Raw genomic sequence first — 16876 nt, forward strand, 5'->3', positions numbered from 1 at the left:
AATACAGTAGATAGCATACAGTAGAACGTTAGGCAGTAGTAATAGCAGTAGTAATAACAGTAGACTGTAGGCAGCAGCCAGTAGACAGTAGACTTACCTATTTTTCGCAGATCTATACAGCAGGCCCTCGAGTTCGCTCTACAGCCTACAGAAGCGATCGTATACACAAGCACACCCGCTAAAGACTATCACCCCTAAAACAACAGTATATAGCAGAAATATACCTAAATACACAACACTACTTACTGCATATAATAGGATAGCAGCCCTCAGCGCTACTAAACCCCCCCACTTAAAACTGCCGCCCGTCGCGTCACGCCTTCTAGCCTTTCCAACTGGCCTCTATTAGCCCTGTTGTATTTCTAATTCTAAGCGTTTGTTTTTATTTTCCTCAAAAAAGTTTTCTCTTTGTGTATAGACTTGTATATGCTAATAAAACAACTTAATTGATTAGATATCAATAGAATTCAGTGAAGCATAAGATCAATTGGTGAAACCCTGATGTCTATTATTGATTTCTAAGAACTATAAAATATTGGTTTCAATAAAAACGGCTTTCAATAATGTATACTTCATGTATTGGTAATGAAAATAGGAACTTAGAGATTTCTATCAAATCTAATACCACTGCTGGCCAGCCAAGTACTATGGTTAACTATGGGACTCATCGAGTGGCTTTGAGTGATGTCACATCTCAGGTTAATAATCGTCATAATAGAGGAAGTTCTCTGTATAAACATGAGGGTGGGTTCGAGAGGAAATCTCTAATTGCGTCCTCTCATCCTAGTGTGTCGAGTGTACAAAGTTTAATACAGCACAGTGACAGTACCGATGCATTCAGAGACCGTAAGGATGTTGATGATGATGATGTTTACTTTCGTGATGGGTGTATTGGTATCGAGGGGGATGACGTTGAAGGGCGTGCTAAGATGGGAGATGTGAACGAAGACACCGAAGGAGTCGAGCCTTTATTACCTATTATCAATGATGAGATCTGCGATTTTGTGCAGCAGATTACAGAGCAGCTACAGAGAGAGAATCCTGATCCGTTGGATGAGGATACTTGGGACGCTGTGATGGTTGCCGAGTATGCACCAGAGATATTTCCGTATTTGCGTACACTAGAAGGAAAATACGCTCCGAACTCGAACTACATGCAGTTCCAGCCAGAGTTGAAATGGTCTTACAGAGCCACGCTAATAGATTGGATTGTACAAGTTCACGGGAGGTTTCTGTTGCTTCCTGAGACATTATATCTCACCATGAACATCATTGATAGATTTTTAAGCAAAAAGACCGTAACCTTGAACAGGTTTCAACTAGTGGGTGCCGCAGCGTTATACATTGCATCCAAATACGAAGAGATAAACTGCCCGACATTAAAGGAGATGTTATATATGCTGGACAATGCATACACCGGGGAAGAGGTTTTAAAAGCGGAGAGATACATGATTGACACATTAGAATTTGAGTTTGGGTGGCCGGGACCTATGTCTTTTTTGAGAAGAGTCAGCAAGGCTGACAATTATGAGTACGATATAAGAACCTTAGCCAAGTATTTGTTGGAAACAACCATAATGGAGGCTCGTTTAGTAGCAGCACCGCCGAGTTGGTTAGCTGCAGGAGCATACTATTTAAGCAGAATCATAATTGGTTACAACACATGGACCAAAAAGCATATTTTTTACTCAGGATACACATCTGAGCAACTAGTACCTTTAGCCACTGTTATTTTGGAGAATTGCAGAAATGCGGAAAAGAGCCACCAGGCCATATACGAAAAATACTCAAAAAGCCGCCATCGTCGGTCTGCTCAAGTGGTAGCCAGGTGGATTGCAATGGCGGAGGAGAACATACAGGAATCTTGAATTCCATAAGGGTTAACGACAAAAAGTTAACTATGCATTAGTCTTGACAAGGCCGAATATAGGCGTAATGTAGTACACGAGAAAAAAACCATAAAAGAATACTTAATATACGCATTGACAAAGATGATTTTCTGCTGTACACAACTGGGTTTAGTTCTATCATTGGATTTGTAAGGGTTAACATTCTCTGATATCTAATTTATTTCTATCTTCAAGGTTCACATATTTTATGATCTTTTAACTAGAAGAGCCAAGTCTCTTATAAAAAGGGCGTTCAAAAATTCTATACTATTAATATTATTTCTAAATCATGAAGTTTACTTCACTAGTTCACTCTGTATTGCATTGTTTGATATGCATTAGTGTAGGCGTAGACTGGCGCTTAGCGTACACGAGTATATATTACAAAGAATTTAATGGTAGTGATTATGACACGCCAGTCTCGTTAAATATAGGGTTTATACAAGTATGGAAATAATTGAACAATTAGCTTTTGAACTTCACAGACTTCGTCAAGTTCTTCTTTATACCAGTCTTTTCACCTTCGTATGCACCATTTTGGCCACCACTGTAAACTGCGCGTACAGACTTCAACTTCTTCTTGGCCTTTTCGAACTTCTTTCTCTTCTTTACTCTTGCGTTTCTGTTGTCCTTCTTTCTCTTTGGTGTCAGACCCTTGTTCTTTAATATTTGGTAGTTAATAGCACGCTTTCCATCACCATCAGCAACTTCAGACAATTCGGCCAGCTTACCTTCCCTGGCAGCCCTCAATGCATCTTGATGAGCTTGCATACGAGATTTCTTCTTCTCAGCCTTACTTTGTTTAATCTGTTCATAGTAGTCATTTTCACTGGCTTCGTTAACTGCCTTAGAAACCCTTTCATCTTCAGAGTTGTAGTTGGTATCTTCTATATCTTCACCATTAGGATCATGCAGACTACGTTTACGTGCTTCTTCTGTTAGTCTTTGTTGTCGTTCAAACAGTCTTTCCTTATATGGTATATCGTCATCTCCCTTGAATTTGTCACCCTTCTTATTTGCTTGCTGGTCAATCTTAGAGGTATAGAAACGCAATGTTTTCTTTCTTGCTTTCTTCTCCTGTGCATCCACATCTGCTATCTCTGTTTCCATAAAGTCATCGGCATCGTCGTCTAAAACGCTGTCTCTTGATTTCGAAATACGAGATTTCGTTACATCGATGTCAAATACCTCCTCAATATCACTTTCTGGACTATCTTCCTTCGCAGATGACTGGTCTTCTTCCATTTTAACGTCCTCGTTTTCATCAGAAAGAGTATCGCCGTCAATTTCGCTAAACTGTTCCTCAGCTTCTACTTCCGATTCTTGCTGCTCATCCTCAAGCACTTCCATGCTGTCTTCGAGTTCCTTTGCTTGCCTCCAAATCTCTTTATTTGTCAAAAGCTTTTCCATGACAGGGTGACCCTTCATCGTATTGAAGTCGTCATTATGCTTCAACTCGTGCAAGAAAATGGCAAAGTAGGCAGAAATCGTCCCTAAGTAGGAAGAAAGAGCCATGACCTTAATATCTTTAACATCACCAGGTTTTTCAGCCTTCAGTAGCTCCAATTCGGCGGATTGCTTTTCAAATTCTTTACACAACGGAAGAAATTCTGAGAACGAAGTCTTCAAGAAATTCTCTTTAGCTTCAGAATCCATGTTCAAAACATCCTTAACCGATATGCTTGACCCCCCTTGATTAGTAGACTGTTGGAACTCTTCGACATCAAATTCTTTAGCTGTTTTGATCCATTCTTGTTCAACCTCATCTTCCAGATAATCGTCCATATTAAGATCTTCCAAATGCTTCCTTTGCTGCTGCAAGGCTTCCTTCTCAATTTCCTTAGCTACTTCGTCGTCATCCAAGTCATCAGCACCATAGTATTCATTCTTACTAGCACCCCATGCATTCTCATTATCCAACATAGCATCACCTGCAATTTCTTGATCATCACCAGCATTCAGCTTTCTACCGAAGACTTTCCTGTATGCCTCATCACCATCCAGCTCTTCATCTTCGGCCTCATCTTCAGCCTCCTCCTCATCTTCATCAGAAGAGTCTTCACCAGATAAAGACATCACAGTTTCTGAATCGTCAACAAGGAACTCATCATCTTCACTAGCGTCATTTCTTGTTAATCCTGCTTTTTCTAGCAATACTTTCTCACGCTTAGCTGCAAAAGCATCAACTTCATTATCACTGTAAGGATTTTCTTCTGAAACAGCTCCTTTATTTCTCCTTGCCATATTTAGCCCAACGTTAAGACCCTTCTAGACAGCTACAGGTTGAAGTTCAGTGCTATTAAATTCTTAATTTTATTTCTTTCACGATGAGGTTAGCTCTCAGTAATAAAATTAACATCTTTAAAGGAAGAAATGAGAATCGTTTCTTTTTTTGAACAAAAAATTTTTCAGGTAAAAGCTGCAAATGGGCATCGCGAACCTTATTTCTACCGGAAGGAACACATTGCAGCGCCATTATACCCTGCATTTACCGCTAGTTAGTTAATTAAAATATGTCAAACCGTCTAAACTCATTGGGTGGCGGTAGTGCTAAACCTGGTTTGAAGTTTAAACCGAAAGCCGTGGTTAGAAAGACTAAAGAAGAAAGGGAAGCATCAGTTCCAAAGTTAAATGTCCAAGAAAAGCCCTCTCATGAAAGAAAGAAGTATACCAAGAAGCCAAATAATAATCAGCAGCGGAGAATACCTCGGTACTTAGAAAATACAAAAGTCATTACATCTGGTCCTCTGGCTGCAGGAAACTTCTCCAATGGGGGAGATTCAAGTAGGGGGTTTGTTAAAATGGAGGGATCACAGTCGAAATTTTTGCAGCAGGGTTTGCTCGCTGCCGCCGAGGGGGATAATAATGCTCTTTCTGATGGCGAGGACTCTAAGGAAAATAGTAATCGTATTAATATGGGCCGTGAGTACACGGTGGAGGATTTCATGAAGATAGACGACGATATCGATGTGCTGGAGGATCTGAATATGGATGCTGAACAGGAAAATGCAAAGAGATTTGCGGACTTCCTGCCTTTGAGGGCGGTGCGTGTGAAGCATGAAGAGATCGAAGTTCTTGATACCGCGGTAAAAGAGGCTCTTTCTGATATACCTACGAGGAATGACACTCCAGAAACCGATCTTTTGAAAGAGGAAAACACTGCAGATACTTTAAATAAGGTGCTACAGAACAGGGAAGAGGAATTGCATCAGAAGTTGGGTAAGCTAAACGTTGGGCAGTACTCCTCACCAGAAATGATTGCTGAAAACTTGAAGCTGGTCGCCGACCACAAGCATATTCTCACCAAGCTACATTCAATAAACAATTTGCCAGGAAAGTTTATGTTTTTTCAACTACCAGCTAGTTTACCTGAGTTTGAGAACAAGAAGCCTACAGTGGATCCCCCTGTAGCAGACGCTGCAGAAATAATACCTGCTGAGGATGAGGAGGAGAAGCAACAAAGTAATATCAAGAAAGAAAAAGAGGACGTCAAGTTGGAAAAGAAAGAAGAGCCTCCAGTTGAGAAGCCTTTATCAGGTCGTATTGGCACTATTAGGAGACACAAGTCTGGAAAGCTATCGATGCAACTTGGAAACGCTGTAATGGATATAACCAGAGGCTCTGAGTTTACCTTCTTACAGGACGTCGTTGCTTTAGACGTTGAAGGGAAAGAACTCGAGCTTCTAGGACAGGTAAATGGCAGAGCAGTCGTTATTCCTAGGTTCTGATCACATTACAAGTTCAGGCTAGATGATAGTTGGCTTCACACATAATAGAAGCCTCCAAACACAAAATAAACATAAGAAAAAGGAGCATAGATACTTAAAAAGGTATAAAGATATAAATTGAACCCAGCCGGTCCATTAGTGACCAAATCTGCATTAAACTGATCATTTCAAACTCATCTAGCATAATACCAACCATCTATCACTTTCAACGACAATCTTTTATGGCTACCCTTTATTTTACTAATTACGTGAAGGATAAGTACATACAAGCTTGTAAGCAATAGCAATTGATCAGCACGGTTGATTTCTACTTGAATATTATGGAGACCAGTGAGGATAATATTCATAACCATAGCAGGAAAAATACATTTCTTTCTCGTGTTTTCGGAGTTCACTCATCGGATGTTGGTGATTCATTAGAGACTGCGGAGATGAGCCACTTTCCAATCCAGATTGATAGAACGTCTATTAACCCAGTTGCTATCCCTCGCGTTTTAGAGTCAGATCAGGGGAGCTCTAGTGATGAGGAGGAAGATGAACCAGTGGAGGAGAGTGTTGGCTCCGTTGCAGATAATATTCGAAGATTTGACGGGGTTCATAATACATATGAGGGTGGGTCAGAAGCAGATGAAGAATTTGGAGATGAAGATTTAGAACCTGCAGGTTCATATATGATCACTAAGTTAGGCCAAGGCTCTAGCAGCGATGAAGAAGGCAGTCTGCGGGAATCTATTACGGGGGATGATATCCCATTATTTGCGGGACGAATTGATAGAATGGGGAACATTGGCGGTTCATTTGACAGAAAGAAGGATGGAAGTGCTGCACTGAAAAGGATATTGAAGGATAAAAGTAGCATCTTACTTGGTACACAGAGGTCAATCGAAGAGGAGAGCTTTATTTTCAAGAAGGACACTGCTCGCAATGAGGATGGGTACGGAAGGCCGCCCTTGCGTACGCACAATATGCCATCTAAGGGAGGGAATCTTCGAAACTCCTCGCCGAATAGGTTTAACCCTTTAAGTCCGAGAGAGCGCGCATTATGGAAATGGGCAAATGTGGAGAATTTAGATTTATTTCTCCAAGATGTTTATGAATATTTCCTTGGGAATGGGTTCCTATGCATTATGATAGAAAAGGTTTTGAATTTACTTACCCTACTGTTTATTGTTTTCATTTCTACATACATGTCCCACTGTATTGATTATGGCAAAATTCCTACCAGCCATAAGTTTAGTGAAGTAAAAATAGATCGTTGCTACAGCACACAAGTCACCGGTGCAACAAAACTGCTGCTTTGGATATTTGGGGGATTTGTCATTCTAAAGGTAGTTCAACTTTACTTTGATATTAAACGTTTACGAGATATTCGCAACTTTTATCTTTATTTGCTTAATATATCTGATAAAGAATTGGAAACCATATCATGGCAGAGTATTATTCAACAGATAATGCTGCTTAAGGATCAAAATGCAGTGACGGCCAATGTTGTCGAAGTGAAAGCAAAGAATAGGATAGATGCACATGTAGTAGCAAACAGAATTATGCGCAAGGAGAATTATTTGATCTCGCTTTATAACAAGGACATCTTGGAACTTTCATTAAATTTTCCAATGTATCGGACAAACATATTAACGAAAACTCTCGAATGGAATATTCATTTGTGTATTATGGGGTTTGCTTTCAATGAGGCTGGTTTCCTAAAACAGAGCTTTTTGAATGTTAAGCAGCGGGAACATTTAAGTGAGGAGCTGAAAAAAAGGTTTATACTTTCAGGATTTCTTAACATTATTTTGTCGCCTTTTCTGGTTGGGTACTTCATCCTGTTGTACTTTTTCAGGTATTTCAATGAATATAGGACGTCTCCAGGGTCTTTAGGTACTAGGCAATATACCCCAATAGCAGAATGGAGATTTCGAGAGTACAACGAATTGTACCATGTGTTTAAAAAAAGAATTGGATTGAGTCACGAGGTTGCAAATAGGTACATTAACCAATTTCCCAATACAACCGGAGATTACCTCTTCAAATTTGTGAAGTTTGTTTCAGGGTCATTCGTTGCAATATTAGGTGTTATGACTGTATTAGATCCCGAAAACTTTTTGAATTTCGAACTCACACATGACAAGTCTGTTTTATTTTACATGACTGTCTTTGGATCCCTGTGGGCTGCTGCAAATGGTGCTCTAAGCAGTCCGTATAATGTATTTGATCCAGAAGAATCTTTAAAAGAACTAATATCTTACACGCATTATGCTCCCAAAGAATGGGAAGGAAAATACCACACGGACACCGTTAAGAAGGAATTCTGCGAATTATACAACTTGCGTATCATTCTGCTTATGAGGGAACTTGCTAGCTTGATTATGACACCTTTTATATTGTGGTTTTCTTTACCCAAATCTGCAGATGCAATAGTGGACTTTTTCCGTGAAGTCACAGTATACAGCGATGGCCTTGGATACGTTTGCAAGTATGCAATGTTTGACGTTAAGCAAAATATTGGTAACCAGCTTCGCAGGAATTCCTCCCCACATGTCAATGGGAAGCCTACAGCACATGCTGAAGAATCTAGTGATGAGGAATCCGATAAAGGGGTCAACAAAATGATGCAGTCGTATATGTATTTTGTTGATGACTATCAGAATACTGATAATGCTGTGGGAAAATTTCAAATACCAAAAAGTAGTCATGGGATGGCCGATTCTAAGCAAATGGCGACAACCTCTAATCATAATTATTCATGGAAAAAGCAGTTTCAATTAGGTGGCAAACCAGAAGAGTTCAATATTAAGTCCTTCAATCCTACTACTATTACATCATCTGTACCAAGCAAGCCAAGAATGGAATTACGGGCTAGGTTAGATCAAGGTGCAAATATGCAGAACAACCAGAGTATTACAGAAGAAGGTGAAGAGTCTTTCATTAACTATATCCCACCTATTGATTACGATCGAATGGAACGGGGAGAGAGTAGAGGCAACGGTATCCTGGGTTTATTAAATCAGTACTACAAAAAGTCTGATGTGGGAAGGTAGCCAAGCCAATGGCTAATAAATCATGGAAAACTAGAAGTAATAAGACGAAAATTATATGCATTTGGGCTTATTTTTTACCGTAAATAATATTCACTTAAATGCAGGGAAGATATATACAACTTACTACTGGCGTTTGCTATTACGTAGTTTCTTTTCACGTTCATACTTATTCTTTTCAGCACCTTCTTCAGTACTGATTTGGTTAAAGATATGAGCCATCTTAGCATGATAAGCTTCGGCTGATTTCTTTTGCTCTTCAATCTTTTGTCTAGCCTCGAATTTAGTGTCCTTACGAAGTTCTTTCATGGTGAACTTACGTTCCTTCTTTATTTGGGCCTTCATCTTGTTGTACTCATTTCTTGTTCTATCAGGATCGTAAGATTTCTTTTCAGGGTTGAAGTTCTCTTCAAACTTAGGAGTGTAACTAGGAATAGCAGCTGGCTTATGGTTTTGAAGTGTTAACGGATAATGCTCGTTCAAATTTAACATCCGTTGAAGTTTTCCAGAAATGTCATTTGCGAGTCCCAAAGATGGATAAGCTGTTGCGGTGATTTTAATCAGTTCCTGGAATGGTAAACTAATCTCAGGGAAGCAAGAATGCTCTTTCCATAGCAAAGATATAGTCTGATCCAATGTAGTCAGTAGATTAAGGAAGATAACTTTCTGGATATCCTGATCACACTCCTCCAAAGCGAAGTATCTTATGCTCAAAGTTGGAGCAACGTTCGAAAAATCCAATTCAGCTGAAAGTGAAAGTTCTTCAGAATCCATTTTGACACTAGAAATGAGGGCAGCAGTCATTTTTTCACTTGGTAGTAAGGTTACCAATGCTTTCTTCAAAAAGTAGACCAATTCTGGAATATAACGTTTTGATATCCTTTGGTATTTCAAAGCAATCTTCGCAAGAATAGCACCGTAGATAAATGTTTGATGACTATTGAACTTAACTTGTTCCAGCAATTCTCCAATTAAAATACTGCATGGGGTAACCACTAAATGATAATGATCAGACGTAGAGAATATTAGTCCAACTAATGAAAAAAAGACAAGGTCAGAAGGCAGCAGATCAAGGAATAGACTCTTCTTAAGTCTTGCTTGTATTTCTCCAATAATTTCTCTGCAGGTCTCAGAGATGGCTTTGTTATACTTTTCAGACATAGTCTTCAGTATGGAGATCAATGCGTTTTGTATTTCTTCAATCCCCTCAACATCCTGTACATAGTATTCGTCCGTTAGGTAAAGGATATGTTGCAGAAGGATACCGCTTAGCACTCCTAACTTTTCTTTATTACCTTCCGCTAACCTAGGCTGATAGCTGTTGATAATCTTCTTGACGACTGCTGCGTGTTCTGTGGCAGGGTATTTTTCCAAAACTTCTAATAGCTCTTCATGCGTTGCTGGACATGGTAACTGTACAGTGGAGGGTACTTTATGCGAAACATTGTTGACTTGTTCTGAATTATCATCGTTGAAATTTACATTATCATCAGAATCGGCAATATCTTCATTAAGCTCATTCTCGGAGTCACTTCCAGCCCAAAAATCATCTCCTAGGTCTTCAACACCACCATCGTTGTCTTCAGTTTCCAGAATACCGTTCATACGGTTGAGCCTATCCTTTTCTAACTTTTCCATCCGCTCCTCTCTTTCCTTCCTGACTTCTTCGTCGGTCTTTGTCCTAGATGCAGGTGCAGCTCTTTTCTCAAGACCAAGTTCACGGAACTTTTTCTCATATAAAATATCTTCTTCTGTGCTAACCAAAGGTTTTACTGTCTTTGGTTGCGTTGATCTAAGTTCAGACATGATATCATCAAAATCATTATCCAGATCATCTATTTGTTCCTCCAGCTTTTCACGGACCTTTTGCCTTTCATGCTTGTAGAACTTGGACTTTGCAATAATCTCCTTCATGACTTCTGCCTTGGTCTTCTTCCTAGGAGGCTCATTGTCATCTCCTAAGGCTCCCATCCTCCCATGTTCATCTTCAATACCTAGATCACCATCTTCAAAATCATCTCCTATAGTTTTTCCCATATGGGTAAGAGCTCCAAAACCGTCACCATCACCATCGTCTTCTTCATCGTCAAGGTTAAACAAACGTTTCTTCTCCTTGCGTGAATTAGCTTGTCTTTCCTTCGTAAAACGCTCAAGCATGATCTCCTCAGGAGTCAGATTCTTATTCCTCTCACCAAATCTCTTGTCTAAGACTCCACCTTCGCGGTTTTTCTTTGACTTCTTCACCTCATAAAGCTTCTTTCTCTGTTCTTCACCTACTTGTTTCGAGATACCTGGTTTACCCACTGCTACTTTACTACTACCAGCATCAACTGCCTGCCTTTTTGCCCGGTTGACCTTCAAATCAAATGGATTAAACTGTTCTCTAATCTTATCAATTGCTTCTTTCCGTTGCTCTCGATCATACTCCTTTGCTGCTCTCTTCTTACCATTCCGAGCTTTCTTTGTCTCAGTCTGCCCTGTCAAACCATGGGCTTTCAGGGCCGCCTTTAAGTTCTTTAGTTGGGAACCAGCCATAATGATAATTCAATGTGCCACTAATTCAAATTCTGACAGCTGTTTCCGGCTTAGGCCTTGTATTTAAGACTAATGTTCATCTCATCTCATCTCACTAAAGGCTAGCTAAAATTTTGTTTCACCAAAAAAAGAAATTCAAGGAAGATTTCCGCTCACGTGATGTAGAAAAGTTAGGGTGGCAAAAAATCTATAAACGGCTTGCCGCTAGTTATCATCAACAAGCAAGTGGTTGAACCGGTTAGAAGCGTTAATTAAAGTGTTTTGCTAGTCGGAAGTCATGTCTAGAGACGCACCACTTAAGGCAGATAAGAGTTATGCCGAAATTTTAGAAAAGCAGCTACCTCAGATTGATATTTTAGCGAGAAATGATTATAGTAAGGCCCTAGATCAGTTGTTAACTTTGGAGAAACAAACAAGACAATCATCTGATCTTGAATCCTCTAAAAAGGTTTTGGTAAAGATTGTAGATGTTTTGGTTGCACATGATAAATGGGAGCTGTTGAATGAGCAATTGGTTCTATTGTTTAAGAAGCACGGACAGTTAAAGCTATCTGTGCAAACAATGGTCCAAAGGATTATGGAGAAGCTGAAAGATCTTAAGGACATAAACAAGAAGATTGAGGCAATTGAGGCCATTAGAACCGTTACGGAAAACAAGATCTTTGTTGAAGTCGAACGGGCCCGTGTGACCAGAGAGCTAGCTCACATCAAGAGATCGCAGGGCAAATCGGACGAGGCAACTGATATACTATGTGAATTACAAGTGGAGACCTACGGCTCGATGGATATGTCAGAAAAGATTGAGTTTATAATTGAACAGATGGAATTGAGCATTGAGAAGGGTGACTACTCCCAGGCTACAGTTTTATCCAGGAAAATCTTCAAAAAGACTTTTAAGAACGACAAGTTTGAGCAATTGAAGCTGAAGTACTACGAGTTGTTGATCAGGATCAGTCTTCATAAATCCGAATACTTAGAGATTGCTCAATACTACCAAGAAATCTATAACACCTCCTCAATCAAGAAATCACCCGAGCTTTGGAAACCTGTGCTCTCACACGTAGTATACTTCCTGATTTTGGCGCCATACGACAATTTGCAAAGTGACCTCATCTACAAATTACAGCAGGATAACAATCTAAAGAAACTGGAACTGCAGGAATCACTTGTGCAATTGTTCACTACTCCAGAGTTGATGAGATGGCCCATGGTCAAGCAGACATACGCTCCTATATTAAGCAAGGACGATGTCGCGTTCGGTGATAATAAAAACCACTGGGAAGACTTGCGCAAACGAGTAATTGAGCATAACTTGAGGACAATCTCCACATACTATACTAGGATTAAGTTGCCAAGACTAAATGAGCTGTTGGATTTGGACGAAGCCGAAACAGAAACCTTCATTAGTAACTTAGTCAACCAGGGAATTATCTACGCTAAAATCAATAGACCCGAGAAAATCGTCAACTTTGGCAAGCCTAAAAACTCCAGTGAGCTGCTGAACGAGTGGTCCAACAATGTAGACCAATTATTGGAACACATCGAAACTATTGGCCACCTAATCACCAAGGATGAGATTATGCATGGATTGAAGGCTAAATAATTTATGTACTTTGACTACCGCTGAGCATTGGGGGTCGGTCGCGAAACCTTAGATTTATGTATTGGGAGAGAATAGCCGTCAATACCTACATTATATATTCACAGATATATTCAATGACCTGCATTATCGTCTTGTTGATTCCTCTTCTGCCTTGCACTCTCCACAAGACTGTCCCACCTATCCTTTAACCTCAGGACTTGGTTAGAAAGCCTTTTATTCTCTTTGATCAATTGTTCCATCTTAGAGTCGTATTCTCGGAACTTTCGCTGCTCAAACAGCGCAATCTCCTTCTCGAGGTTCTTAATCTGGTACATCAGTAACTGTTCAAGTTCTGTTTTGTCCACCTGAATCCCAGATAGCTGCGAGAGGGACTGTAGTATGTTCATATGCAATTTATTTACAATAGACGCAAGAAAAGGATCAGATATACTGATAGAATTTCCACCCTCATTAACCGACCCCTGTACACGAACAGTACCACTATTCATCACAGCTGTCACTGTAGCGCTATTTGCAGCATTATTAGGCCTCTTTTGCTGTAAATGCTGCAGTTCTTTAATCTTTACCAACAAGTCTTGTTTTAATAGTCCAATCGCGTCCTTTAAACCCTCATTCACTTCAACACTATCCTCAAGCTGTAGGATTTTCTCTAATGCCTTATTATACTCCTTAACAGTCCCGAGATAGTTGGAATCTCTAGAATACTGCTCACCTGCTTCAATATGAGCATATACCTGTATACATGTTAGCAATAGCGTACTAAGGGATTCCAGATCAAGCAAATTCACAACTTACATTTATAAGGTCAACCATGGTATTAAATGGTCACAACACTTGAACAGGTCGTCTAATTCATCGATAAACCAATTAATAGGACCTTATTGTACAGTTACTTGATAGGATGAGGTGTTATATTGACCATACCCATATTAAAAATTATCAGTGTCGGAATGTCACAATGACTTCAATGATATGAACTCCACTTGTACAGAAGGGATAAACAAAACCTAGAGCATGCTATGTTACCTTGGTCTCCAACGTCATCTGCTACTTCAAGTAGTCGGCATGTCCACACTAGGGATGAGATATCGCACTTTTGGGATTATTTGGAGTCACAACTAGAGCCTTGTGATTGTACCGACGAGGCGAAGGTTAATGAAGCTTTAGTTTGCTATTTACAGATTGCCACTGAAAGTTACCATGATTATATAGTGAATGATCAGGACCTATACCGTACTGCGCTCACAATAATCAAATCCGAGGTCTTTGAGAGTAACAGGGAGTTTTGTATTTCGAAGATGTTGTCACTTGTGAGCATTGAAACTTTAGAAATGAATATGAAGTTCATTATATGCTATATTCTATTGTGTCATTGTAAGTCAGATGCTTCTTCCCTTGATTATATGTTGGAGTACCAAGGTTTTACGGTGATTTATAATTGCCTCTACAGCCAATTTGCGTATTTGGACAAATATGACGTTGAGGATAATGGACGGGGACGAGAGCTTCCGACAGAGCCGGTGACAGATCTTGACCTTGAAATAGTTGAGGACTTTAAGAAGATTTCTACAGTGCTACTTGATCTTTTATTTCAGATATTGAAGTATTCTAAATGCGAGCACAGCAGTTTACAGAAGGTTGATAGCTTCTTTGTCTGCTATATGATGAGAACTGTGAGGTCAGACTCTCTAGATGATATATTCAGCAATTCTAAGTTTAGGGTGTTGCTTGCATTGAATGAGCAGTACATGATTTCCTTACAGAAGGAGGATCTAAATAATCTAGTATTGGAGTATCTTTTGAACGATGAAATTTCGAGGAACTTCGTGGAATTGTTATTACTACAGTTTAATAGAGTGGTTGATAAGCCGCTACAGATAATGATGTGCAAATTGATCTACCTTGTTTTATCCCTGGATAAAGAAACTGCGCTGCACTTCTTCTATGTCAACGATTTGCATGTCTTCATAGATGTTCTTATTAGAAACCTAACAAATATATCAGAAGATGAAGAGGGACTCCGAAATACCTTCCTAAGGGTTTTATATCCACTTCTCAAAAATACGGAATGGTCTAGTACATATTACCGTATGGAGGATTTGGTGAAGATATTGGATCACCTTTCATACTTAGATAACATATGCCAAACAAATGAAGTGAAACCAGAACACCTTGTAACATCCAAGTTGTCTTTGAAATGCTTAAATGAAATAAAACTAATGAGCCAACAGGGCCAGTCAGAAAAGACTATTAGAAATAAGAACGATTACTCACGACGTAAGTTAGATAAAAATGGTAACCTCGCGTATGTGGAATTAAACAAAAGAAGATCACCGCCAGCACCTCCCCCACCTCCCCAGTCATGAAAATGGGGTCTGACTGTGTAAAAGTAGGCTAGACCTCTGTATCTACTGTTTCATTATAACATTAACAAAAGCATCTAAATGGTGAGTTAGATATATAATGTATGTACTAGACAGTGCTTTCATAAAGCGAACTGCACTGAATGTTAATATACTAATATATTCATTTTATATAATATCGTTACTACCTTCTACATCAATCATCTCGGCGTCGTTTCCTACTACATTATCTTCTCCCACAAGTATATCATCTAAGAAATTTTCTTGCTCTGCTGCAATATACTCATCAATTACACCCTGAATGACTTCTCTTGATTCCAAAAACTCATCCCACCCATGTTGGAACATCTTTCCATTTTGGAATTTATGCAAAAAGGCTCCCCTCTTAAATATGACATCAAAACTTGACACCGTCTTTTGAAATACTGAAACAATGGAAGAAGTGTTTGCCAACATCATGCCGCTGACATAGTCTGAGTTTGCAGATGAGTTATAGGGTGATTTTCGGCCCAAGTTCACATGGATCGAGGTTGGAGACCAAGGAACGAACTTTGTTCGTTGTTGAGTCTTTAATATAGCTCTTGTAACGTCGGATTGGTCAACTGAACCTTGCAACGCGTCGTATATCGCCAGGTACCGCGGAGTATCCGTTTCGCGTGATACCATTGAGTTATTCCTATCAAATAGATCTAGTATAACGTCATATGCGGATAATCTTTTGAAGTCTTTAGCGCCTGGCACAAAATCTGTAGTGAAAGGAGTAAAGCTTGGCACGAGAAAATGGAGTTCTGGTGTGGGTATAAGTGTTGAAAAAATACTAGGGAATGAATTGTACATATATCCGGGGAATCTTAAACTGTTTGTGATGGAGGACATCACACTTGCTATCAGTTGGTTTGTCTGTTGGTAACTGGTATTAGGATCTCTGAAAACTCTTGCTGTGAGATTCAACAATGCCTCATTATCAAATATAACCGATGCATCACTATTATCTATCAACCTGCGCAAAGTAAGAACCATATTATAAGGCTGAACTACAACTTCAGACTCACTACTTGGGAACACAGAATAAGTATTCACGATTTTTTTATGGTATCTGTCCGAAAGTGCTTCCAATAAGTTCGATCCCAAACCAGATCCAGTACCACCAGCAACAGAGTGTATTAATTGAAACCCTTCAAAATTGCCCGTAGCATCAATTTCCTTATCAATCATATTTAAAAACTCATCCTGATTCTCCTGCCCATAATCATACCCTATAGCCCACGTATTACCGGCACCTAATTCATCCTTCGATATCCAAACGTTTCTTTCATTAAAAAATCCCGGAAAGCAATTCCGAACATCTGCAATAGCACTTGGCTCTAAATCGAATAATAAAGCCCTTGGCGTATACCTATTATGATCATTTTGCCTGAAAAACACATTTGTATCGTCTTCTCGAATAACATTGGGGTCACTAGGATGTAAGCTCTTACCATCAGCACCAATACCGTGTTCCTTCGCCAATTGGCTCCAGAACTGTTTACTGACTTGATTACCACATTGACCAACCTGGATAGTGATGATTTCACCTGTCATTGATGCCTGACCCTTCCATTTATTGTATGTTTACATTAAGGTTCAATGTACTGCAAGTTTAAAACAGGTTCAAGATCTAAAATCCGGGTAACACAGGACGATTACTAGTCACGTTTGCCGATTTCGAAGATATAATATAAAC

General features: G+C 39.5%; 9 protein-coding genes across 9 annotated transcripts; 5 read left to right on the top strand and 4 right to left on the bottom strand.

The window, feature by feature from the left end:
- Window positions 1-563: 563 nt before the first annotated feature.
- Window positions 564-1868, top strand: AW171_hschr42377 (cyclin family protein; the record flags this gene model as incomplete). Its single annotated transcript, XM_018131942.1, has 1 exon — window positions 564-1868. The coding sequence occupies one exon, from the start codon at window positions 564-566 to the stop codon at window positions 1866-1868; it is 1305 nt and encodes a 434-aa protein (XP_017987480.1).
- A 486-nt stretch (window positions 1869-2354) lies between these two features.
- SAS10 (rRNA-processing protein SAS10) lies at window positions 2355-4133 on the bottom strand (the record flags this gene model as incomplete). Its single annotated transcript, XM_018131941.1, has 1 exon — window positions 2355-4133. The coding sequence occupies one exon, from the start codon at window positions 4131-4133 to the stop codon at window positions 2355-2357; it is 1779 nt and encodes a 592-aa protein (XP_017987481.1).
- A 269-nt stretch (window positions 4134-4402) lies between these two features.
- On the top strand, window positions 4403-5617 carry RPC53 (DNA-directed RNA polymerase III subunit C53; the record flags this gene model as incomplete). Its single annotated transcript, XM_018131940.1, has 1 exon — window positions 4403-5617. One exon carries the CDS (start codon window positions 4403-4405, stop codon window positions 5615-5617), a length of 1215 nt encoding a protein of 404 aa, XP_017987482.1.
- Window positions 5618-5937: 320 nt separating this feature from the next.
- ATG9 (autophagy protein ATG9) lies at window positions 5938-8655 on the top strand (the record flags this gene model as incomplete). The annotated part of the gene is made up of 1 exon (XM_018131939.1): window positions 5938-8655. The coding sequence occupies one exon, from the start codon at window positions 5938-5940 to the stop codon at window positions 8653-8655; it is 2718 nt and encodes a 905-aa protein (XP_017987483.1).
- Window positions 8656-8778: 123 nt separating this feature from the next.
- Window positions 8779-11187, bottom strand: NOP14 (snoRNA-binding rRNA-processing protein NOP14; the record flags this gene model as incomplete). The annotated part of the gene is made up of 1 exon (XM_018131938.1): window positions 8779-11187. One exon carries the CDS (start codon window positions 11185-11187, stop codon window positions 8779-8781), a length of 2409 nt encoding a protein of 802 aa, XP_017987484.1.
- Window positions 11188-11464: 277 nt separating this feature from the next.
- Window positions 11465-12790, top strand: RPN5 (proteasome regulatory particle lid subunit RPN5; the record flags this gene model as incomplete). Its single annotated transcript, XM_018131937.1, has 1 exon — window positions 11465-12790. One exon carries the CDS (start codon window positions 11465-11467, stop codon window positions 12788-12790), a length of 1326 nt encoding a protein of 441 aa, XP_017987485.1.
- A 110-nt stretch (window positions 12791-12900) lies between these two features.
- Window positions 12901-13603, bottom strand: ATG38 (Atg38p; the record flags this gene model as incomplete). The annotated part of the gene is made up of 2 exons (XM_018131936.1): window positions 12901-13524; window positions 13586-13603. 2 exons carry the CDS (start codon window positions 13601-13603, stop codon window positions 12901-12903), a joined length of 642 nt encoding a protein of 213 aa, XP_017987486.1.
- A 206-nt stretch (window positions 13604-13809) lies between these two features.
- Window positions 13810-15156, top strand: LDB17 (Ldb17p; the record flags this gene model as incomplete). The annotated part of the gene is made up of 1 exon (XM_018131935.1): window positions 13810-15156. The coding sequence occupies one exon, from the start codon at window positions 13810-13812 to the stop codon at window positions 15154-15156; it is 1347 nt and encodes a 448-aa protein (XP_017987487.1).
- Window positions 15157-15321: 165 nt separating this feature from the next.
- Window positions 15322-16734, bottom strand: TUB4 (gamma-tubulin; the record flags this gene model as incomplete). The annotated part of the gene is made up of 1 exon (XM_018131934.1): window positions 15322-16734. One exon carries the CDS (start codon window positions 16732-16734, stop codon window positions 15322-15324), a length of 1413 nt encoding a protein of 470 aa, XP_017987488.1.
- Window positions 16735-16876: the final 142 nt, after the last annotated feature.

Source organism: Eremothecium sinecaudum, chromosome IV (genome assembly GCF_001548555.1).
Source record: "Eremothecium sinecaudum strain ATCC 58844 chromosome IV, complete sequence".
NCBI classification, from domain to species: Eukaryota; Fungi; Ascomycota; class Saccharomycetes; order Saccharomycetales; family Saccharomycetaceae; genus Eremothecium; species Eremothecium sinecaudum.